At 41.0% G+C, this 25,421-nt stretch overlaps 2 protein-coding genes across 7 annotated transcripts; one reads left to right on the top strand and one right to left on the bottom strand.

Annotated features, from left to right (window-relative positions):
• Positions 1-5,088: 5,088 nt before the first annotated feature.
• LOC140578182 (uncharacterized) lies at positions 5,089-11,207 on the bottom strand. Its single transcript, XM_072698268.1, has 4 exons — positions 10,977-11,207; positions 10,167-10,189; positions 7,745-7,773; positions 5,089-5,605 (listed from the first exon to the last, which is right to left on the bottom strand). Exons 1-4 carry the CDS (start codon positions 11,003-11,005, stop codon positions 5,426-5,428), a joined length of 261 nt encoding a protein of 86 aa, XP_072554369.1. The 5' UTR covers positions 11,006-11,207; the 3' UTR covers positions 5,089-5,425.
• Positions 11,208-12,212: 1,005 nt separating this feature from the next.
• On the top strand, positions 12,213-24,556 carry LOC111845162 (OX-2 membrane glycoprotein-like). 6 transcript variants are annotated; one of them, XR_011982236.1, is made up of 9 exons: positions 12,213-12,317; positions 12,486-12,603; positions 12,710-12,754; positions 13,302-13,607; positions 13,721-13,990; positions 14,147-14,270; positions 15,190-15,322; positions 16,291-17,374; positions 19,415-19,705. XR_011982236.1 is itself a non-coding variant. In XM_023814476.2 (7 exons), exons 2-7 carry the CDS (start codon positions 12,516-12,518, stop codon positions 15,224-15,226), a joined length of 870 nt encoding a protein of 289 aa, XP_023670244.2. In that variant the 5' UTR covers positions 12,213-12,317; positions 12,486-12,515; the 3' UTR covers positions 15,227-18,038. The 6 variants fall into 6 exon arrangements, 2 of the variants coding, with proteins under 2 accessions (XP_023670244.2, XP_072554385.1); XR_002838572.2 differs by lacking the exon at positions 19,415-19,705 and having other exon boundaries at positions 16,291-16,445; positions 17,303-18,038; XR_002838568.2 differs by lacking the exon at positions 19,415-19,705 and having other exon boundaries at positions 16,291-18,038.
• Positions 24,557-25,421: the final 865 nt, after the last annotated feature.

Consider the following 25,421-nt stretch of genomic DNA (forward strand, 5'->3'; position numbering starts at 1 on the left):
CTTATGAAGTGAAGTGAAAGGGATTAGCTGTCATTGTGGACACACCATGGCACATAATGCACAACAACAAAACGCATCCCCTGCATTTATTCCATATGTGACATAGCAGCGGGTAACTAGTTCAGCATCTGGGGATCAGCGTTTGGGGGCAGTACTTTACTCAGGGTACCTCAAGGGTACTTCCCTAACCATTAGGCCACCATTACCTCTAAACCAGTCACATCAGACTTCTTTATTAATAATATATATATATGTATTTATAACTAAATATTGGCTCAGCAGCTGTGCTGCTGTTGCATGCATGCGGGTGTAATGGAGTGAAAGAGGATGCATTTCATATTAAATCCTTTTCTGTGATCTCAGGTATAATTTTGTGCAACATTCTTTACTCTTTCTGAATAGATTCATGGAGCACAGGACTTCTGCAACAATTAATTTTCTGTATTTCTCTCTTATGATGTTTTATGTATCACAATACATCCATGCAAAGCACTTTGGGGCGACTCCGTTGTGAAAGGCGTTATATAAAAATAAATTGAATTGAATTTGCACTTCATTTTTTTTATTTTAAGTGGGCCTATAGGTTGGTCATTCTACGGTAACAGCACAGTACGAGAGATAAGACCACAAGATCCCTACAGAGTGGCGAGACCTGCTTCATCTGCCTAGCAGGGCAGCGCAGTACAGGAAGCTCTCCTCGCTTATCAGTGCAGCTCCAGGGCCAAAGCGAGTTTAGTTTCACTCTGTGGAAATACCCTGAATTACATCCTGCAACGAAGAACTCAGCCGGCGTTTGTCGGAGAAGTGATAGTTTTATTAGTCGATTTAACAGTTAAACAACAAATTCCTCAAATGTTAATAACAATCGAACTACACTCCACTTACATATGTATCTTTTATTTTTTTTTATAATAGAACACCGTCATACCCAAAATGCCCCTTAGTCCACTGGCATAACAGAGCAAAGTCACTCATACCTCCCGACGTCGCCCAATCCTGCCCGACTCGACTCAACCAGACTGCCAGGTATAACATTAGGACTGCTACTAGTCCTCTGCAGTTTGAAAACTCAACAAAAATTACAATATTTCAATTTCATAAACGCATAGTGCACTATGCTGGGCAAGGTGATACGGCACGTTATACTTCACTCAGTCACATCAGGGTCGGCGTCATGGGGCGGCATTCGAGGGCCATGCCTTCCTCCCGCCAGCCACTGTGCCCCTTTTAACGGCAACCCCACTCGGTGACGTTGCTACGGGAAAGAGAAGCCACCCGTCCCGTATAATACAGCATCGTGCCACACGAGATCGGATTCCCCCTGCCGTAAAATCTTCAGTTTTGTTCTGGCGCCGACACTGAGCTACATTAATGCCTATTTTAGTAATTTCTATTATCTATTTTCAACATATATAGGTCTTTCAGTCATGTTTTCTGTTTCAGCCATTTCTTTATTTCATATTTATTTCATAAACAGGCCTACATACCTCTGCAGTTTCTAGTCATATTCCTGTATTGACGTTTTGTGAGTGCCTTTGTACGGTCCATTTCTGTTACACGTTACTGACTGCCAAATGCATAAATCTGGCTTTGGAATGTCCTTAAAAATTCTGTGGGAGTACCATGTAAGTTTAGGGGGCTACTACAGTTGAAACCAAACATATGCCCTTACTGATTGGACAGTTTTAGTAAAATTTCCTATAAACAAAAGCCAAATAAAGAATCTTTCATTTTTTGTTTTAGATCCATTAGAAATACTTGCAATGCACTCTCAGTTGCAGCATTGGACAGAATATTCTAAAAGAATTTAGTTACTGCATATTGAATATATGCCCACAGTCTAATGTATTCATATTTGTTTTCTGATTGAATACTCAAAATGTGTAACTTATTCTGAATACTTTTTGAATACTTTCAGAAACTGATATCTATACCTATAACCTAGTTAATAATAGTACTACACTTCAAGCATATATAAATGAAACTGTGAACTGAAAATGCACTTTAATTGTCACAAAGCACAAGCTCTGATTAACGGTTCATCAAAAACCAGAGTAATCAATTTTTTTCAGGGATTTATTATTATTATTATTATTATTAATAATAATACAGTAATATAAATACAATACAATAACGTTGAATATTTGAAAAACAAATGACAGTATGTTCCTTTACATAAATCCTGAGCCGATACAAAACCCCAGTATAATATAAATAGGCCTACATGTCTGCATGCTATTTTATTTTATAACCAGCAATTTCACATTCTTACGTTGTCCTTCCTTTAAGTAGCCAGCTTAGGTCTAACAAATAAAATGATCATAAAGTCAGTTTATGCATTTTTCACATGCCATACTTAGCGGTAAATAACCTGCATGCCAACTAAACAACTCATTAAAATATGTTCTTAAAATGTAATTACTACTGTTCACCGTTCGCGAACATGTTGTATTACCGTTACAGCATCCGCTCAAAGCGTCCGTCACTCCGGCGGTCGCGCTGGGGAGTAATGGCGAGGTGAGTTATCTGATTCAGACAGGTCTTCTGCAACTGGTCAACTGGTTTTGCATCTGACGCTTTTTAATTCCAAGTGGTTATACTGTTCCGTCTGTTCACGGACGTGTGCAGGAGGGAACGTGTTTGGTCAGACACAAATAAAAAAACACTTAACGTTTGAAAAAAACATATGCATATGCATAGGAAATGCAGCTTCAAAGTATTCAGTTTACACGTTTTTGTATTCTCCAATACAGTTTCATAAACGTACCGCAAGCTGACTTCCGAATACTGGGGCCAGTACCTGCATTGTGGAACAACCCCGCTCGGTTACGTCGCTACGGGAAAAGGTGTCTAAAAAAGAAAATGTACAAGAGTCCTGGAGAGTCATTCCCTGTTCCGCCACACCTAATTCAGCTTAAGAAATGTGTGGTAATTAGCAGAGAAGTAGAATCGGGCGTGTTAAATGCGGGGCCACCCAAAATGCGCAAGGCTGAGGCTCTCCAGGACTGGAGTTGGAGACTCTTTATGTACCATATAAATGGAAAAACAATAGGACCCCTAACGAAAGTAAAATATTCGGGCTCATTTGATTATGTCATCGGTGTTACACCGCCCCCTATCTTCAGTTTGCGGAAGTACACTGAGGATTGGATTTTGTTGTGCTCTTTGCATTAGATGTAAGACTTGCATTTTGTGTGTAAAACTGTATTTTAAAGCGAATTTGAGCAGATTCGTTGAATCGGTACTGGTTTTTCTCTCGTAGGAGCGCGAAAACTTCTTGTCTTGTGCATTTATCTTTCTTAATTCAGAGAATAAAGAGAATGCAATCCCTGTCCATAGTCGTTTTATCTAAACGCATAGAGTAATGGAAAGGAGAATTGTATTAGACTGGACTAATTTTCACAGAAAACGGTGTCTGAAAACAGTGAGGTACATGATTACTTCAGCTACACGGCGGTACAATGCTTAGCTGTGACGTTCCTCTAACTTACCACAGGGTGGCAGCATAGTCCGTGTATGCAGTTCAGTTCAATTCAATTCAATTCACTTTATTGATCCCTAAGTGGTAATTAAAAAGGCATGTGGAGTAGCACAGCAACCATTCACACATAACAATAAATAATGAATAAATGGACAAGCACACATAAAGGACATTAATGCTATGTGTTCTTATACATAAAATGTTAAGCATCATTAACTACATTTACTTTCATTTAACGGACGCTTTTGTCCAAAGCAATGTACAGGTGAGGCAAATAGCACATTATAAACTTATGAGCAGTCGAGAGGTTGACAGAAGTGAGGATACTAGGGCAGGGGTGTCAAACTCCAGTCCTGGGGGGCCGGAGCTCTACGCATTTTTGGGTTTCCCCTCATTTAACAAACCTGATTCAGCTCCTTGCATCTCCTTGTGCTAATTACCACACAGCTGCTGAACTGTTGTGGAACAAGGAAAGAACTAAGCTACACAGGGCTCTGGCTCCCCAGGACTGCAGTTTGACACCCCTGTTCTACGGTGTCCATATGTCTACTTTTTCCCGGACTTGTCCTTTGTGGGACCTAAAAATGCCTAAAGTGTTGTATTTGTGTTGAATTTAGCTTTATTTCATTTTGACATCTGCTTTCTACAGTCGGAAAACTCTCTCTGTGCATATTTGGTTGTTTTGACGCCTCGCTTTGCATCCTGCCCTCTGTTGTCCTCTTTTTTTGCAAAGCAAAATATGGTCACCTTAGACTAGGCTGAGCATACAATGAATGCCCAGTTATAAATGTAAACAATATGCTAGAGAAGGTCTAGAGCAGGATTATTCAAATCACGGTCCTCAAGGGCCGAGTCCTGCTGATTTTCCAGCATTCCTTCACCTGGGAAGAAGGTGTGAAGCCTCTGACCAATCAGAAATCAGTAATTATTAAACTAACTGCCTGGGAGAACTGAAAACAAGGCCTGGATTTGGAATCGAGGGCCTGAATTGAATAGGGGGGGTCTAAAGTGATGTGTGAGTTATATGTAGTTTTTTGCATTTTTTTTGTGGAGCGCTATAATTTACTGGAGAAATACAGTCTGACTGGCCCTAGAACTGAACCAGAATATTTTGGGTTCACAGTAGTTAGCACTGTTGCCTCACAGGGGGTCCAGTTTCCACCACGGCTCCATGTGTGTGGAGTTTGCATGTTCTCCCCATGTTGTCGTGGGGTTTCCTCTGGGTACTCCGGTTTCCCCTCCACAGTCCAAAAACATGCTGAAGTTAATTGGGGTCCCCAAATTGCCCATAGGTGTGTGAATGAATGGTTTGTTAGTGTGCCCTGCGATGGGTTGGCGCCCCATCCTGGGTTGTTCCCTGCCTTTCACTCACAGTCTCTGGGATAGGCTCCCGGGTCCCATGTGACCCTGAATAGGATAAGCAGGTACAGGAAATGGATGGATGGACATGCATTCATATTCCTGGTTGCCCAGTTTGCTAAGCTGGTACTTCCTAAATGCTGTGATGTTCCTTCCATCATCTCCTGCATGACTCATATGCAGTTCATGTTAATACACTACAGAAAGTAGTGTGAAGAACAGAAGAAAACTTTTAATAACCCAACAGGTTACAAAAACTGTACTTTTATTTTATGTGTAATACACACAGTATTTAGCAAACCAAATAATTTAAAAGAATATTTTTTTTTATTAAAAATTTAAATTAGTCATCTGTAAAAAAAATGTTAGCCATGTTTAATGTAAAATATGTAATTCTATTTGCTTCCCATCAAACATTTATAAAACGTTTGAATAACTGAAAAGCAAAGGTAATTAACAATGCAAATCCCTAGCACTGTAAGTGAAATTATTTCTCAAAAATATATATCTAATAACATCCGTTAAAAGTCATGGGATACAGTGACAGACAGAGGGGTGGGCTGTTGTGACGTCGTCTCCCTGCCATCAGCTCATGAGGACATATTCATCTGTGACGTCCTCGGCTTCGCACGGTTGGTGTGCTGGCATGGATGGAATGTAAACCATGGCGTAATCGCAGCTGTCCTCCATCACCACAGGCTTCTCTGTTCCCTGGCTGTTCCCGTGGTCGATGGTGGCGTACAGTACCTCCTCCTTGTTCTCACCCTGTTGCGAGGATCAAACCTTCAGTTTTGTCCAGACTGCTCATCAGAAGACGGATGCAAAGCTGTACAATCTCAGATGCTGCATTTATGGGTCAAACGACCCCCCCCCCAGGACTGTACAAAGCTGAAGCTAAATGATGTGATAAGGCTTACAGAATAAGGACGAACATCTGATTGATTGCTTAAGTTCTCTGTGGGTGAGGGCAAGCTGGCCAAGACGGGCAGCCGCCCACAGGAGCATCCAGGGACTGGGGGGGGTTAAGGGCCTCACTCACAGGCCTGCAGGCTAGAATTGCTGACCTTCTGGTCAGAAACACAGAGGCTTTGCCCACTGAGTGGCACACTACCCCTCGTGCCAGAATGGTTCACCACAGCCCAGATTACCCACACATATAACCCACACTTCGACACTTATTATTTATTTAGCTTCTACACCCTGTTTCGGTGCTTATTTTGGCCATGTATAATTTATGCATTCAAATGAGAGCAGCTGAAACTGGTGAGTACAAAGGTTCTGGTTTCTCCCTTGAAATTGTTTACATTAGTTTATTGCATTTTCTACATCTGTTTTCCTGCCACCTCCTTATCGCTTGTTTGATGCCTAATGATCATGTCAAAGCTTTAAGGGGCATCGTGTGGCTCAGTGGGCTAAGCCTATCTGCCTGTAATCAGAAGGTCACTGGTTCAAACCCGGCCACAGCGCATCTGTGGGTCCTTGAGCAAGGCCCTTAACCCCCCCCCCCCCCCCCCCCCAGCTCCCTGGGTGCTGCTACGGGTGGCTGCCCTTCATGTGCAGCTTACTCTACAAAGATGGAGTTGACAGAGGTGTGAAAACAACTTCCCCATGGGGATTAATATTTAAAAAATATATATATGTTTAAAAAAAAAAAAAAAGAGTTCAGGACAGCATCCCCCTCAAAAATGAATGCATTGCATTGTCTTTCTCCCTGACAAACACCTACAAAGATCTTGGTCCTGTACCACAATCCCTATCCCATATAACAGGGCCCACAATCAACTCCCATCCGCAAGAATCAAATGTTTGCTCTGTGCAATTGATCCTGAATTTTATCCAGAGCAGTCAGGGCCAGACTTATACACAGGCTAACCTGGCCTGCAGTCCAGTGCCCCAAGTTATTGGAGGGGGGGCAATTTTTTATTTTATATATTTTTTTGTTAAGCAACATTTTATACTGTATTTACATTGATGGGCCAAAACAAATTTCACTGTCTGAATTTAAATAACCAAATACTTAACAGGCAGTGACCGGATCATTTTTACAGCTCAGCAACATTATGCAGCAATACAAGGAAGTTAGCTGAGTACCTGAATCTACTGAATGGCCAGGTTAATAAAGCTTCCCTGACAGCATGAGCATCCACCAGGACTTCAATCCCAAGGTTCATCAGGTTCAAATTGTGAATGAGTGGCTCAGGGAGCACGAGGAACCATTTTCACCCATGAATTGGGGACAGAGTCCTGACCTTGACCAGATTGAGAGTGTTTGTGACGTGGTGGAAGACTTTACTGAGTGGTTCGATTCTCCTGTCATCAATTTAAGATTTCTGCAAAAAATGAATGCAAATCTAGACAAAAATAATAATCAAAACTAAAGGAGGTCCAATGAAATATTGAAGCATGCAACAGGTAATGTTTTTGCCCTAGGGGGGAAATAATTGGGGTATCCTGACATTAATCTTGCACTATTTTTCCACCAAAATTGATAAACATGTGTGGCTATGTTTGCTGGATGCTATAGTAGTATTGAAAGAGAAAATAATAATAATAATAATAATAATAATAATAATATACACAGCTCTGGAAAAAAATTGAGACCACTCTATATTTTTTTAAAAATTTGAATTTTTAAATCCTGGTTTAATGCTCGTTTTGCTGGCAGAAGGCTGTGTTGAGCAGCAGGTTGCTTCCAGGCTCAAAATTTCTAAGACAGCAGGACACAAGAACAGGAGACACTGGGAACGACCCAAAACTAGCCAGGTAATGGGCGGAAGCCTCTGGTTCCAGAAAAAGGTTCTGGCAGTGTGAAAGTGCCTATTGATAAGTCTTCCTGCTGTTGTAAAAAGACCTCCTCAACATGCCAGTGTCTACTTCAGAGAAATCAATAATTCCAGTACTTACATTTCCTTTGTTTACACTGTCATCTCCACCTGGAAACAAGAAGCAGTGATTGATAGACTTGGTTATGTTATCAGACAGGATTGTGATATTACATACTTCTGCTCACACGAGGGACTGTCCTCACACACAGCAATATGTACACTAACCCAGCTGAGATTTCAGCATTTATCCATGGGTGATTCAGCATCATGGTTTAAGGTTGAATCTGCTGAATTTTGTTTCGATTTTGAAATTTGAATCAGAGTTGATATTGCAACATGGTTTCATCCTGATATGAGTGAATTTAGCTTGTGGGAGTTTTACTTATACAAAAATGTTGAGGGCAAAAGGAAAAATGATTCAGAGAAATAATCAATCAGATTATAGAAGAGGTGGGGTTAAGCAACTAGATTAGGCGGGCCAAAACATCTGATTGGTTGACCCCACCTCCTGTAATTGCTTAGCCCCACCTCTTCTACAATCCAATTGGTTATCTCACTGAAGCAATCATTTTTCCTTCTGCCCTCAGAACATTTTTGTGCAAGCAAAACTCCCATGAGTGTGAATTTATGTCTTGCATCAATGCTGAATTAACATTGAATTAAATATTGATTTTTGAAAATGAACGAATATTGAAATTGCAACTCTTGAGTCTATCCCTGATAGCATAGGGCCTGGATAGGCAGGAGGAGGTCTGGAGCAGAATGGCAGGCCTTAGAGTACACAAACACACACTGCAAGCAATTTAGATGAGTGAATTCATCTAACTACATGTCTGTCAAAGGACTTACACAGAACGACAGTGGAAACCAAGCCCCTAACCCTGGAGGTGTAAGGCAACGATTCAACCCACCAAGCTGTCGAAGGGGAACCAAAACCTTCCATTAATGTAGACCTATCAGTGTCAGTGTGGTACTTTATTTCTTCAAATGATCCTGTCAGTCCTAAAGTTCCTTAGGAAGGAAGTCATGGAGACTATATCTGGGGTTTTATTATTAACGGATTTTAATACATGCCGAGAAAATAAAAGCAGAGGAGAAGCAGGGATATAATAATATCGGCAAATAATAATTATAATCATTATAATAAAAACATTGTGGTTATTGTACAGGTGGGCCTGTCCGTCAGCTTGTGTCTGCATTTGGGATCAGGACCACTGGGTACAAGTGAATTTGGGCGTGTCTCAATAGTTATAGGGGAGAGGTTAGACATTAAGCAGCTACTGTACTGCAATATATGTACGGTACTCTATAGCAGTTAATATGTGTACATGTAATATACACATAAAATCACAACACTTTATAATAAAAAGCAATACACCCACTAACGTCCACTTTCAGGCGTCTCTTGATCAGCGTATGTTATTTACAAAGGACCTTGGACGCAAAAGCAATTGGACATAAGTCAAGAGATGCCTGTATTTTTAATATATATATTTTAATGGTCTTATGATCTGAATATTAAAAAATGCCACTTAAATAATAATGATGTCCTTAATAATGTAAGAGGCAGGAATTTCTTTTGTACGTTGTAAACATTACGTCGATTCAATGTAGAGATCTCGTTAAAATTTCAACATTGATTTAAAGTATTTTGTTAACCTTCGTGCAACCATTAGCATTGCATGCTGCTTCAACGTTTTTCAACTACTGACATTATTTCAACCACATTTCAGCTTTGAAGGTTGGTCGCGTGCCAGCTGGGGATGTGCAAAAGTCTTGGTTAGTCAAGAAGACAATGTTTGTGTAAAACTATGTTATCAGCGCAGCCATTTCAAAGCCTCAACTCCGAAAGTCACCCCAGTATTTGCATCAATCATCCAATAAACCCAAATATTTTCTTATTCGACAGCCCCCCCCCCCCTTTTGTTTGGCTAATCAGTACCTCCTGGAGTTATTAAACTAATTTAGTTAATTCACTAACTGAACGGGTGGTGAAATTTAACAAACACATAGAATAGTTACGGTGCCCCTGAGGAGATGTTTGGGAATCAAATGCAGTTTTCATCTAACCATCCAACAAGATGGAAGGAGAAATTCTTGTTTTTTTTGTTACTGTTAATTAGCATATGTTCTCATGTTAAATTATGTATATTTTCCTGAGCAAATATGTATACATTTACTACCCAGATAAATAGCCTTAAGACTTTTGTATAGTACTGTATATTTTTAAATGAAATTATGTCAAGTATTTTAAAATCCAGGTTTTCAAAGGATTGTACATCCATACAGGGTAGAAGTCTTTTACTTGCACATACCTGATGAAATATATGTTAGTCGCTGCTATATTTTTTCCTCAGGGTTTTTGTTAGATTATTCTCACATCAGCAGAGACCCCCAGAAGGCATTTAGCGTATATCACCCTACACAAAACCCAAATCTGGAGCCAGATGTCACTGACTGACATTTGTATGAGAGCTGCTTATATTTCACTACAAACTTACCACCTGCATCTTCTGTCCCTTTTCTGAAAATACAAAAAAACGCAACATGTAGTGCATTTATAATATTGCTGATATTCACAAACAAACTATCACTTACTGTTGTAGCAAGACAGAAAAAGCTTGTAACAGAATGGTGAAAGTTTGCCTGCTTTCAGTACATTTTCGGACCTGTCGCAATAATGTTTTACTACTTTTAAGCTGAAGACTAATTCGAAGCCAAGCCACGTTGTCTGGGCTTGGAAAAGCTTGCAACAGAGAACAAGAAACTGAAAATTTGGATGGACAACCAGACAGTTGGGAAAATGTATGAACAGAGTCAAATGATGTTAGTTTACCATCGAGCAAAATGATTTAAATATCCAAAGCAGAGTAGTAACACAAACCGTACTCGGCCTCTACATTAAAGCTACAAATGAATAAGCTATGAAGCAGAAGCTGGAGGGGTCTCCTCCTCCCTCTGCAGTTAGGCTGGACAGCTTCACTGGATGGATGGATGGAGCTTCACTGCAGAAATGTGTTGCTGTGTCGTTCGGTGCTGACCACACTAGACATCCATGCTTATGCTGTAAAGGTGGCAGCAAGCAGCTGGAGCTTGGTTTGACTGTGTGGCTTATTGCCAGTAGCTGCTAAGGAAACCACAGACCCTGTCAGCTTGCAAAACCCGGCACGTAAGAACATTGCCGGCAAATCTACAACAGACTCTAACCCTCTGTCTCAACGTCTATTACACAGCCAATATATCACCACTCTTTCTCCTCCTCTACTCATCTCTTTCGTGCTTGTTTTCTTTAGTGTTTTTTTTTAACTAACCTCTTTCTCCGGCATAAGCAGCACCCCATAATCCTTAGGCGAGTTCAAAGGTCGCAGTTTTCCAGGTACCAAGGCTGTGGCGTTCCAGGAGTCACCCAAAATCACGATGCTACGGATTGTAGCCTCAACGGCAGTTAGCGTCCAAAACAAAGTCAGAAAAGCTGACAGCAGAGGCAGAACTTAATAAATGGAAAGAACGAGAGGGCAAGATTAGCCGCAGTGAGTGAGAGAGAGAAGGAGAGAGAGAGAGAGAGAGATAATGACACGATAGGGTGGAGGATATAGCCAGACCAAGTGTTTGTATGAAATACTTCCTGTAGTTGCACTTTTTTGGTTCAATGATATGTACCTCTGACTGCTCAAACACACACGCACACGCACACACACACAAGAAGTTCAATTTATTTGTATCATAGGTTTATTAGGTTATGAAGGTTCATTAGCGTGACATATACAGGTGGCAAATAATGTGCAAAAGTTAGCAGTTTAACAAATTAACATGAAAATTAAAGGTAGATATTCAACATAACACCTGGATTCCTGTGACCCTATTAACACAATGTCCACAAGCCTCCCCACTCATTCTGTAAAAGGCAGATACAAACTGGGCCAGCACCACATGGTTCTGCAGGTCACAAATACATATAAATAATCACATGCTCACAACTTAAAAACAAATTCATCACTAAAAGTAACAAAAAAAGGAAAATATGTTTGTGATCCAGTTAGTAACATGATATGCAAGACAGACAAAAATGATATTAAGGATCAACTTGTTTCCTTCAGCGGCTTCTCTAAACAGGAAGTGAGTCGCTTTTTAGCAATTGTATTTCCTGAAGTGGGTAAATTACCCCCCAGACTGAGACTAAAACATGCAGTAGTGTTGTTCTTGTTCTATTTTAGGAATTCAATCTGCCATGTGTATTTATGGAAACTTTTTATGTATTGAAGGCTGTATGTGCTGTCACTGTCCATCTGACTTATAGGAAGCGTACGCTAGGCCTATATAGTGACCAAATCTCAGGTTAGAGGCTCCATCTGCTGGTGAATGAAGGAATTGCGTGGGAGAAATGCTTTGCGGTGGATGAGTTCAGTTCAAATTCAACATTCCACTCCGTTGTCAGTGACCAAAAAGGAGGAATGTTTTACGCGTGTAAAGTCGTAGGCCGGTTTTATTTTAGTCCATCCCAGGCCAGCTGTCATGCATCCGGCGTGACACTTACGCTTTCAGACTCTCACGCTCACGCAAGAAATCTTACGGCAAATCTATATTATTCCATTATAAACCTGGAATAGCTCACAAACTTGGGTAGCTCGCAAACTCTACAGACTATTTGCAAGGTAATAATACTCTTACATACATATACTGTAAATGTGTGTGCAGACTTGAATTGAATTGAAACCACAACAACCAACAACACCAAAAACAGGAAAGTCGACCACCGGCACTCTGTCACAGAAATGCAGTTCATTTCCTATCACCACTAAAAGTGTTTCGTTTCCCATCAGAGGCAAGAAGAGCAGCGTTGTAGCTGCCACATGCCGCGCGGATGGGGGCTTGTTAACATGTGCTTTGTTTTCTGGGTCATGAGGATCGTCTGGGTGCCTCTCCTATGCTTCAACGAAGGTAACGGAACCTACAGCGGATGCCTAAGCCGCAATTAATTACTCATTACCAATCTGGATAAGCTCACAGTGGTTGTTTCACTGTCTCCCTTTTGCTTTTGTCAAAGGACAGGAAATTACTGCAGAAGCGTTGACCAAATCACCATTTATAGGTAATATAATAAATGTATTAACCATAATGCTGAGTAACAATTATGTGTTTGCCTTTTTTTCCTGATTAACTGCACCAGAATAAGCTCCCACCGTAGAAAATCATAAAGTACTACGCACAGTGAGATATATTTTGACCAGTTTCACACACAGACAGATGCACATGATGTAAAAAACTGAAATTATGCAGTAGCAGCTAATATGATGTATGAACATGGATGTTTTTAAGAGGTCTAATGGTCTGGGCTGCTGAATTTGGTTTAATTTTTCAGATTACAGGAGCATTTAACCTGAGTTATTGGTGTGGGATGTAGCGTTAATATGACAAAGTGCCATATTAACACTGGAGGAGACGATTTAATCCAGTTTTGGATTAATCACATTACACAAATAAAAGGATTTTTACACGTTATTGATACAACTATTGTGGTCATAGATCAGCAACTCTATACTTTCTAAGGCTTAGTGATACATTGACATAATTTTCACTTTTATTATGGAAAACCAATGTATGCAGTTACTGTCTCACTCTCGCGCTTCTATTTTCAGAAAAGAGGCATGAATTTTTCGACCTGAACAAAGATGCTAATATAACATGCAGCAGTAAAACATGGCGAGAGATGATCTACAACATCTGGAAAGTCAAAGTGAAGGGGAAGCACTGCTGCATGGCTTTTCACATTAACGGGAGTCACTATGACACATGTGAGAATGGGATGGAGCTGAGGAACGGAACCAGCGGAGAATCCTACCTGCACATTCCTCAAATCACTCTAGGAAACCAAGGAGTTTATCTCTGTGAGACGGCTTACTGGGGAGGAACCTATAATGCAGAGATTACGGTATCTGCAAGAGGTGAGATAGAAATGGCTTAGAAGGGGATGCGGGTGCTGAAGGTACCTTCTATGGATACTTTAACACAGAAGAACCATCTTGGTTCTTGAACCTTGTACTCGGTTTTGCCTCAGTGCCTCCGCAGATCTTCAGCAGGCTGGATAAGCTCCGCAACGGGACAGTGGCTGTGTGCTCAGCTGTGGGGGGAAACCCAGCGGCCTCCATCTCTTGGAGAACCTCGTGGAATTCCACAGTGAACCAGATCTCCACCCGCAACCCAAACGGCACCTACACTGTGGAGAGCCGCTTGGTCCTGCCTGACCGTGTCTCCAGAGAGAACCTGAGCTGCATCGTCACACACCCCAGCTGGCCGGGGGAGAACAAGGAGGTACCGCTGCCTTGGGGTAGGTGTAAGGTGGCAGATTTACAATCAATGGGGCTGTTCTCTAAATGCACTTAACTAACATTTATGTCAAACATTGATTAGCTTTAAACACGATAAACAACCATAAATGCTAGACTGGAATTAGGAGGTTTTGCCTAAAATGCACATATTTTAGTTCTTGCAGGATCCATGTCAGTCTTTGGATTGCAGTTCAACGTCCTGATGGTCTGCGCTACTTTGATGCTGTTTGGAGTTGTGACTTCATGCTACATCTTATGGAGACCTTCCAAACCAATGGGGTATGCTGGGAAATTATTGTCTCTTAGCTGTTAAGCTCCACCAGCCATCACTAATGCCAAGCTACTGCTCACACTTATACCTGCAGTGTTTCTTAGGTGGAAATTTTCAAACGCAGTTATTTAGTCTGTCCATGGTTTAGTCATTCACCTTTTAGCCAGGGACACACACACACACAGAGTCATGTAATCATGACCCTCATTCATTTCAATGGGAAAAATGCTAATGCTAACTATCACAACCTTAACCCCTACCCAGCCCTAACCATAACCATAAGTAACCAAACAAAATACAAGAGTTTTTGCATTTTTAGTTTTTTTCATTGCAGTCATTGGTTTTTATAAAATACATATGGCAGAGGTCAGTAACCTTTTTAAAGCAAAGAACCATTTTCTCCTAAATGTCTGACCCAAGATTTACAATGAGCCACAGTGGGTAAAGAAGGGTGATAGAAATACGATTTTTTTATGTAATATGTGTATATATGCATTTAACACAAAAATAAAAGTTCAAGTACTTACAAAAACTATTATTACTATGTTAAGACATGAAAATGTGAATTCGTCTATCGTTCTGAGAAGAGCCGCAGCCACGTGGTAAAAGAGCTGCACGTGGCTCGCACGTTGCTGACCCCTCCCCATAAGGTTAAAAAAACGGGTATTTATCACGTTGTGCGGAGTTTGGTCCCCACAAGGTAAGGTACATCTGGACCACAGACACACAGAGGCCTCATTGCTACCCACTGAAGCACCATACACTGCATTTTGCACATGCTGCACCCAAAAGTTTTTAAACTGTCTGTTTTGCATTAGTGGCAGCATCCTGTTGCCACTAATGACTGATTTTGGGTCACTTACGGCTGTCTCGTGCTTATTAATGTGTAGGAATTTTAATACCTCTTTATTTGCTGCCTGTTCACAGCCGAAGGAAGCGATGTCTCTGCCCAGGTTCTACTTGACAGACCTGGCCGTCAATGCAGAAGGACGTCAGCAACCCAGTTAGGAACTACGAGGGGAGGTTACATCGCCCGCTAACCAAACCTATATGCTCTGTGGTATGCTTAACTTTACCTTCTGCCCACTATCTATTTTTTTTTGCAGTGCTTGTTGCTCAGGTTTGGTCATTTAGTGAACCTGCTGCGTGTCCAATGGTTTTTGTTTTCGCTGTTTTTGGCAGAGACGCTAATTGTACTGTACCTGTGGTTTTGTCGCGCGGGTTTTTCTGAAACATCGTGTTTTGAAGAGCGCAGACTTTCTATGCATGGTCGTATGTTTGTGATGCATGTGGAATTGTAGGTTTTGCACAATGATTTCGATTTCACTCTTGGTAATAAACTGCACCTTCTATGAATTGCCTGGCACTGAAAAAAAATGGAACAGTTGCAGTGTTCTATAGCGCCAGCAGATGGCAGCACGTAGTGGTGCTGGTAAATCAGATGGTGATTGGTATACAAAGACCAATGCGGTTCTCCCCTTATTTTCTAGTTCACATATAACCTAATCGAAGCTGCTTTTATATGAACTGCTAACAGTTATAGCTGATATCGAACAATCAAAATGACTTTCTTAACAGCAAATGGAAGAATGTTAACCTATGCCAAAACAATATTTTACGTCTAAGACAAAAAAATAAAGTAAAATAAAATAAGTGTATATGTCCAAACTGCTCTGCACACCTGGTGTATCTTTGATTTCCAGAGGGAAAGATACCTGACCTTCCCTGGAAATTTTATATCTTGATACTGACAGGTGTTTTCCAGCACTCAACAAACTAGATTTTGCTCCAGTAACAGTAAAACACTTTTTTTGTTGTCCTTTGGGGCTTTTTAATGACTCATTTTAACGTAATTAAGTACAAAGTTGTTATGAAACAAACATCTCAAGAACAGAAGAAAACAATTTCTGGTACTTTTAACTTCTTATGAAAAGCAGAAGTGTTTGATGGGACAGTTTCATAAAATCTCATAACACAAGAAGAGTCTGGTGCTTCCTTGATAAATATTTATGCATCCCCGCCACATAGATAGTGCCCCCGCTTGCGGAGGCCCTGCTGTTCTCATCTCTGCCAGGGCTGGACTGCTCAACATCAGGTTCCAGTGACCTACTACATCACCGCAAATCCATGAAATGACAGCACACAGATGACTCAGCTGCCTGCGGATGAACATTTCACCTCTGGTAAGTTTGGTAGAATAGAAGAGATGTCATGCAAATGAGGTTTCATTTTAATGCATACAGGAAACTTAGCCAAATATAAAGAGGGCAAGGAAATCATGCATATGACACCAGCTAGAACATGACCCGACACGATTTGATGAGATAAAAGATAGGGTTACCAAACGTCCACGTTTCCCCGGCTCCTTTTGGGCCCCTGTCCGGGTTTCCGGGCAGTTTTTCAAAAATCGGCTTAGCACAGCAATCTGTATGACCCAGGGCTGCAAGTTACGGTGGAGCACCAAGTGAAGGAAAAGACCTCAATATCCAATATATGGCAGCCACTCAACTTCCCGAAACCATTGGCACTCTGACTTTAATATTCACGAGAGAAGCGCTACCTGATTGATCAGTGAACTGAAAACTTATTAATATTCCGATCCTAGACAAGTCCTCTTTTTCATCTCACCAAATATGGTGACCCTATCCAAAGATAGATTATTTATGCAAATGTTCCTCTGAATCAAGTGTCGCTGTTGTTTCAGGGAAACCTGTTTTGCAAATGAAGGTATTGATCAGGTGAAAAAAGGAGCGCCTCACAAGGGGTCATGAGTCACGCCTGCCCTGCCCTTTCACTTTTTATTCTTCTTACCATCAAGCTGCGGGCAGGCTTCCAGTCTATGGTCACTATTCCTGCGCAGTTCTGCATTCACACACATTTCATTCAATCAGTCACCCATTGCCTTTTAAACAATATATTTATCTGGATGTTACAGACTGTTTCCATTAATTGTAGTATTTTATCAATCTGTCAGCCTGACGCCAAATTACATATCCTCTCCTGGTGCTTTAACTACTGTCCTGCTGTCTTCGTTATTCAGGTGTTTTCGCTGCCACACTGTCTTCGTAACCCAGGTGTCTTCACCGGGAAGCAGAAAGGCTTTATACGATCAGTAAGTCTTGTGGTCAGCTGGACAATATCCAGGAACCAAGGCTTCTCTGCAAGCGAAGCGAAACCAGTGCTGACAATTACTGGGAAAAGACCATGTCATTCAGTTTCATTTATTACAGACATATGTGAAAACCAGGCACTGTGGATTTTCTGTGTCTAAGATTAATTGGGGGGGGGGGGGGGGGGTTAAATAAGGTCCAGATCACCAACACCACCACATACAAAGCAAAGCGATTCCAATTGAAGCAAAGACTTAATGATGCTTTGAGTTTGTAGAAAAATCACACTGTGATTTTGCTGTGGATTCAGCTTGGATTTGCAGTAGTTTTACAACACAAACAAGGTTGGGATTTATTTTGTAGAAGGAACTTCTGCAAGCCCCACAATATCCATTATTTAAAATGACAGGTGTCATCACATATGCTTATATTTATACATGAAAATATATCCATTGCTGTAAACGAATGGCATCATTACAAATGCCCCAGGATTAACCACTCAGCTTATGATACCTGCTATCAGAATGACTGGCATCGTTGGAAATGCCCCCAGGTGGAAATAAAGTCATAATAATTACTATAGTATAATAAATTATATTAAAATCGAGAAATTGATATATTCACTTTGTACAAGTCAATTAAACTGCTTTTGAGTTGCCGTGACAACAAACACTCACCTAAAGGATTATTAGGAACACCATACTAATACGGTGTTTGACCCCCTTTCGCCTTCAGAACTGCCTTAATTCTACGTGGCATTGATTCAACAAGGTGCTGAAAGCATTCTTTAGAAATGTTGGCCCATATTGATAGGATAGCATCTTGCAGTTGATGGAGATTTGTGGGATGCACATCCAGGGCACGAAGCTCCTGTTCCATCATATCCCAAAGATGCTCTATTGGGTTGAGATCTGGTGACTGTGGGGGCCATTTTAGTACAGTGAACTCATTGTCATGTTCAAGAAACCAATTTGAAATGATTCGAGCTTTGTGACATGGTGCATTATCCTGCTGGAAGTAGCCATCAGAGGATGGGTACATGGTGGTCATAAAGGGATGGACATGGTCAGAAACAATGCTCAGGTAGGCCGTGGCATTTAAACGATGCCCAATTGGCACTAAGGGGCCTAAAGTGTGCCAAGAAAACATCCCTCACACCATTACACCACCACCACCAGCCTGCACAGTGGTAACAAGGCATGATGGATCCATGTTTTCATTCTGTTTACGCCAAATTCTGACTCTACCATTTGAATGTCTCAACAGAAATCGAGACTCATCAGACCAGGCAACATTTTTCCAGTCTTCAACTGTCCAATTTTGGTGAGCTCGTGCAAATTGTAGCCTCTTTTTCCTATTTGTAGTGGAGATGAGTGGTACCCGGTGGGGTCTTCTGCTGTTGTAGCCCATCCGCCTCAAGGTTGTGCGTGTTGTGGCTTCACAAATGCTTTGCTGCATACCTCGGTTGTAACGAGTGGTTATTTCAGTCAAAGTTGCTCTTCTATCAGCTTGAATCAGTCGGCCCATTCTCCTCTGACCTCTAGCATCAACAAGGCATTTTCGCCCACAGGACTGCCGCATACTGGATGTTTTTCCCTTTGCACACCATTCTTTGTAAACCCTAGAAATGGTTGTGTGTGAAAATCCCAGTAACTGAGTAGATTGTGAAATACTCAGACCGGCCCGTCTGGCACCAACAACCATGCCACGCTCAAAATTGCTTAAATCACCTTTCTTTCCCATTCTGACATTCAGTTTGGAGTTCAGGAGATTGTCTTGACCAGGACCACACCCCTAAATGCATTGAAGCAACTGCCATGTGATTGGTTGATTAGATAATTGCATTAATGAGAAATTGAACAGGTGTTCCTAATAATCCTTTAGGTGAGTGTATTTTGCTGTCTCGTCAAATCCCACTTCAGCTGAATTCAAATATTTGCTTTGTTATAGTTACGTTTCTGTTTAAACATTTCAGATTCTTAGATAAATGTATTCTTGGATTTTAATCTGCTATCTGCACTGTACATTTATTTACATCACAGAAGGCTTTATCCAAAGTTACACACAGCAGAAGGATGTCAGCAGGACCAGCTCTACCTTGTCAGGGTCCAAGTTTAACTTGAGAGGTTTGTGTCCCTCCAAATATGATACAATGACATTATGGGACGTAATGAGTCATAGTACTGTGCAACCGTAAGTGAATAAGAGGAACTCACCAAGGGATGGGAAGCCACACATTACAGTAAACTTCAGTATGTCAACACAAATTTATTGTAATGTGCAGTTTCTGAAACTGATACTGGAGAATCCATTATTATTATTATTATTATTATTATTATACATGCTGAAGTCCTGTGGGGGGGGGGGGTAGTTGTGAAATATTTCTGAAACTTTTTCTTGGAATAGACCAAACAGGCATGGACAGTTTAATATCCAGAAAATATGGCGCATGGCTCTACAGAATCACATTTTAACTTCTTCATTTCCTGTATGTGTTTGTATTTGTAAACGTTATGTATACCTCACTGCTGATTGAATTTTCCGCCTGGGATAGATAAATTACTACAATTTTGTTTTGAATTGTTCCTGCTGTGTAAGCAGCAGTCATGTCCCATAGCAGAATAAAACATATTACCCATGATTTATGTTAGATATGGAGTTAATAGCTGAGATTCCCTTAAGGGAACGGTAAGTATTTACTGCCTGACCGCCTGGAGTGGCCAGGTTTTTCACATGATTCAAAGAATTCAGATTCTACAGAGAGAAATTACGAGATATGCGCACTCATCTCACGTTATCACTGACTCACCGCTGAAGAGCGTGTTTGTTACTCAGCTGTCATAGACCACGTGACTACAGTAAACTGCCGGGATTTGATTTCACGTGGTGAAGCACCGGAATCATTTCTGCCAAAATTCCCAGGTACTGCCGTCAATTATGCTGTATGGGGACTCTCCAAACACCAGCCAGCATTCTTAAAAGAAACAAGCAGCCAGTCGAGTCTACAGATCGCAGAGGACTTAGTACTAAGCAGAATGGATTCAAGAGCGTTAATATCGATGCTATTCTTTAGCTTACTGTCAACAGGTAAAGTGACTGACTTCTCTTGTTTATAACATGGATTATAATTTTTATATAATGATCCCACACCAACGATTGATAACATATTTATAACAGACTGATAAACGACATCGGAAGAGGAAAAATAATAAATAAATAAAACAGAATTCAGTAGGCTATTTACATTATTGTATGAGCGATGAGGATTCGTGTGTTTATATGTAAAGGAAAGTGTTTTAGTTTTCCACTGCACTTTTGAAGATTTGAGTAGTGATAGGCAGGCTTCGGTGTTGCATGTGATAGGCAGGCTTCGCTGTTGGTGATAGGCAGGCTTCGGTGTTGCATGTGATAGGTAGACTTCGCTGTTGTTCAGCAAATTCAACAATTGTTTAATTAATAGACAGATGGTTTCCAGATTACAAGAATGGTTTTCTTACCAACGAAACTATACTAACCGTAGTGGATTTAATAACATATATTATGGAGTAAGCACCGAGGTAGGTTTGGGGACAGCGGATAACTTTCGGACAATCGTTATGAAAGAATAAAGATTATTTATTTGAGTTTTTAAAAAGCAAAGAGAGACAAGTTAGACGTCTTTACTCCCCTAGTGCTCCCGTTTCAGATACTTTCTGCGATCTAAGTGCGGGTTTGGATTATTGTGTCTCGGGATATGTTAGGCTATCTCTTGTTCTATGTTCTTTCAAGAAAATGTTTCCTGGTAGAAACAGATAAAAGTGGAACTGTATTCAGTTAGCAAAACGTGTCATATAGTATCTTGGGTAATAGCTAAAGGTACTTTTTCTCTCCCCAACCAGGCTTTTCGACAGAAGTTAAGGCACATGGGGATACCAGCGCTGCCTTTGGACAAAATGCATCTTTTTTCTGTTACCTGTCGAACCCTGCAGGAGTTTCCCAAGTCACATGGCAGAAACTGCGAAAAAACGGCGTGGTGGATGACCTGGCTACGTACAGTACGCGATTTGGGAAAAATGAGATGAAACCAAACGTAAAATTCCTCGAGGCGTTGCTCAACTCGACCTCAATTATTGTGAATAATGTCTCCACGGCAGACGAAGGATGCTACTTCTGCACCTTCCACGTGTATCCCAGTGGATCTGTGAGGAAAGAGACCTGTTTGACCGTCCACGGTATTTGAAGTTCTATTTGATTACAGCAGTGTCACATATAGTTCATTATATACAACTAAAGTTCAAAATTTACTTGATCTTGAGCGGGGTTTGCATGTTCGACCCCATTCACCACGACAGTCTGGTTAATTATTTGGAGGGAGGGTTGTACGTACTGGCCACCAATTTACGCCCATGGTTTTCCATGTGTCGCACGGGTTTCCTCTGGGAACTACGGTCCCTCCTCCCCCCATCCCAAAGTCATGCAGTTATACTAATTGGCATGTCTAAAATGATATATGAGTGTGTATTTGATCTGCGACGAACTGACACCCAGTACAGGGTATGCCCCTTTATTGTACTCTGCCTGGGAAAGGATCCCGCTGTAGTTACGATCCTTGTTAATGATAAGTTGATATTGAATGGAACTGACGAAGTGCACGAAATCATTTTATCATTAGAAAAAATGTTGGAAAACTACTTAAATTATTTATAAATGTAGGTTGCAGTTTGACTGCTCGTGAATCGTGCAGGTCTTGAGGGTATCGCATTTTTTCTCCTAAGGAATATCAAACGTGTCAACGAAGCTGATTCTTAGTAACAAGGAAACGCCGCAAGCCGGGGATGTTGTCAGCTGCTCGGTCACGGGCAAACCAGCTCCGAAGGTAACATGGAGCAGACCCGATTGGCAGGCGAATGAATCTGTGGTGTCCAACGAGGACGGCACCGCCACTGTGTCAATCAACTGGACACTCAGTACGGAAGATCTTGAGGACAAATACGTGGACTGCGTGATTGGCTCCAGACTTGAACGTATCTATTTTAGCAATAACACAGACACCGGTGAGACACTTAAAGGTGATTTGTTTCTTATTATCGCTGGCTTAGATGTATTGTTTTGATTTTATTACGATCGAAAAACAAGACCGTGTGATTAAACGTTACTTAGACGATGATGTCGCTAATCACAGGGACATTTCTTGAGGTTGTGTCACTCTATAAATACATAGGTACTTTCCTGGACCTTCGTTCTTATAAATGACTCATGTGACTTACGATGCGTGAAGCCTTATCTTAATTGGGGATTTCGTGAAATCATACTGTGAGTTTAATACTGTAACAAAATATATGTGACTCACTTTTAAAAGTGAAACCAAAATACGCAAAGCGGAATCTACAGGGAGCTGAATTAATTTGTACGTTTGTGTTTACTTCACAGACCGTCATCATTTAGTGGTAGCTGGAGTCCTGCCGATTCTGGTTATCGTGGTCCTGCTTGCACTGTTCATAGTGTATCGTCATGTTGCAAAACGGCAAAAAGGCAAGTATGTTACGAGGGACACGTAGTTCAACGCCGAACGATCATGTGCCCACACCTTAGTCTCGGGCATGTACACTTGGATTGCACGTATAATGTCTAGTCCCTCCACGTTTGTCACCACGTATCTGATTTCTTTCCTTATAGGCTGTGCAAGAGGCTTTATAGAGCGAAGCTGTTGCTACTCTGTGGTGTCAAGTGAAGGAGAGTGCCCAGTCGCGGAGCGATGTCTGCCTTCGTCCGCATGCCTTGCTGTATAGCAGAGGGGGCTCACATCGCGGATGGCTGAAGTTACCGTGATGCTCTTCATTTCTGGGATTGAGAAACCAGCGTTTGCCAGCGTGGCTGAAAAGGGGGGCAAGTTAGGACGATTCCAATGGCTCCTGTCACTAACAGGACATAACTGAATTGGCCCGGTTTGGGGGCCCATTTTAGTATGTGTTCATATGGCCCAAAACCTCCAAATGCTGACATTGTACCTGTCATTAAAAGTGCTACCTCAATAAGAGTGAAACTACAAGAAGGAAGGTGTCACCTGAGAAGTCCAACATGGGCAAAAGAAGCCAGAAAATCCAGGAACAACCCCACATCATTAGCGGGTCACTATAAGCCTATCAGTAGCCGTCTTTGCTTTTCCGGTCGCTAAATGCTACCGGGAAGAGTCATTATCATTGTTTACAGTGCAATCTGAATCTGTTATTTGTGTTTTCACGTTTGTAGGTGTTCTTGAATACTGTCATTACTGTGTCAATGTTTTAAGTCAAAACTAAGCTATCGCAGATGTGCTATTCTTAAATGTTATATGAACAATGCAAATGGATTTGCTTCATTTATTTTTAACGATATATTTATTATAAATTTGCTCGGTTGTTTTAATGACCTTACAATGTTTACTGTTACAATTCCCTGCTTCAATGTAACTTTAATGTACACTGTTAGACGAAAGGGTGCAACCCTGCCACAGTTTGCTACCCCAAGACACAAACAATATTAATGTACCCACATTGGTACCAAAATATTCCTCAGAGTCCAGTTCTGTACGTTAAAAGGTACATTTACCTACAGCTAGGGTGCAAATGGCAGTCCGTTGAGGATACAGTCCCAGTGACAAGTAATTATGCCCTCAGAGATAGAGATTGGTACTTTTTTTCTGATAGTATATGTGAAATGTACCTGAAATGTTTTTTGTACACAAGCAAAGATAAGGCACTTTATAAATACGTCCGGTTTTGTTCGTGAATCTGAAAATAACTCTACCTTGTATGCAATGTGTGTTTTATGGCTTTATTTCATTATCAGTGTTTGTATTATTAACATATTATATTGTATTCCAGAGTATAACTTATATGCATACAACATAACTTATTGGCATTTAGATATGGAATGTATAAACATACCAGTGTTCATATTAAATAAATTGTGAGTTCACATAATGGTGATTATTCCACTTGAATGCTTTGTATATATTTGGGCTGGGCAAATTATGACTTTCCCCTTTGAGTTGCTGCCATGAATTGATGAAACCTCATGTCTGACTAATGCAAATGAGCTATCTTGCACGTGTGTATGGCTTTTAAATAAATGTTGAATATGAACTTGAATATGAACGCCCCGCTCCGTCCGATCTTAATGTAGTGTCACGTTAGATGTCCGTGCCTGTCCGTCCCTCCCTTAATAAACCCCGTTACCTGACTTCCTGGCTGCTCTCGCCTACTTTCACGGCTCGCCTACCGTCCGATCGTGACAGAACTCCTAGCACTAAGATGATTCTCTCGGTCTTCAAAGCTCCTTAATAATACAGCATGTATTTATGAAATTAAGAAAAACTCAAAGACTGGATTTTTAAAAGCCCAATCATTCTTCCCACAACCATCAATGGCTCTAGTGATACGACTGAATTTCTAAAAATATGTCAATTGCAACATTTTGATTTAGGAATTGTAATAGAAGTGATTACATCACAGACATAATATAGTTTACTTTGATACAAATTGAAAAATTATGTCTGGAGGCTAATGGTAGCAGAATTTCAAAATATAACCCTTAAGCCACTGTTTCCCAAGCCAGTCTTTGGGGAACCCCAGACAGTCCATGTTTTTGCTTCCTCTCAGCTCCCAGGGGACCTGTACCAGGTATTCGGTGTTCCTGATTGGCTGGGAGCAGGGAGGGAGCAAAGACATGGACTGTCCATGTTTCCCCGAGGACTGGGTTGGGAAACACTGCCTTAAACCATGAGTTAAAATTTGAATATGTAAGTTGTCACATTGTTGACTGTGATCCATAACTGGTTGTAGTGACAAACCTTTCATTTAATTTAGTGGCAAATTTTGTTAGGTTTTTATAAGTTGCTCTCATGGTGGGGATTATTTTGCACAGATCCAAAGTAACACACCTGTACATGTAAATACTTATTATACGGTACTTTGAAAGCTGACTAAAATATCTGCAGACGTACTTTAGAGACTTTGTGTGAAAGGACAGCAAACATGGGCACCTTCACATTATGGATGAAGCAGGCCGTCGGTAAGTCCGATCACTCGT

This window comes from Paramormyrops kingsleyae, chromosome 1 (genome assembly GCF_048594095.1).
Source record: "Paramormyrops kingsleyae isolate MSU_618 chromosome 1, PKINGS_0.4, whole genome shotgun sequence".
NCBI lineage: Eukaryota > Metazoa > Chordata > Actinopteri > Osteoglossiformes > Mormyridae > Paramormyrops > Paramormyrops kingsleyae.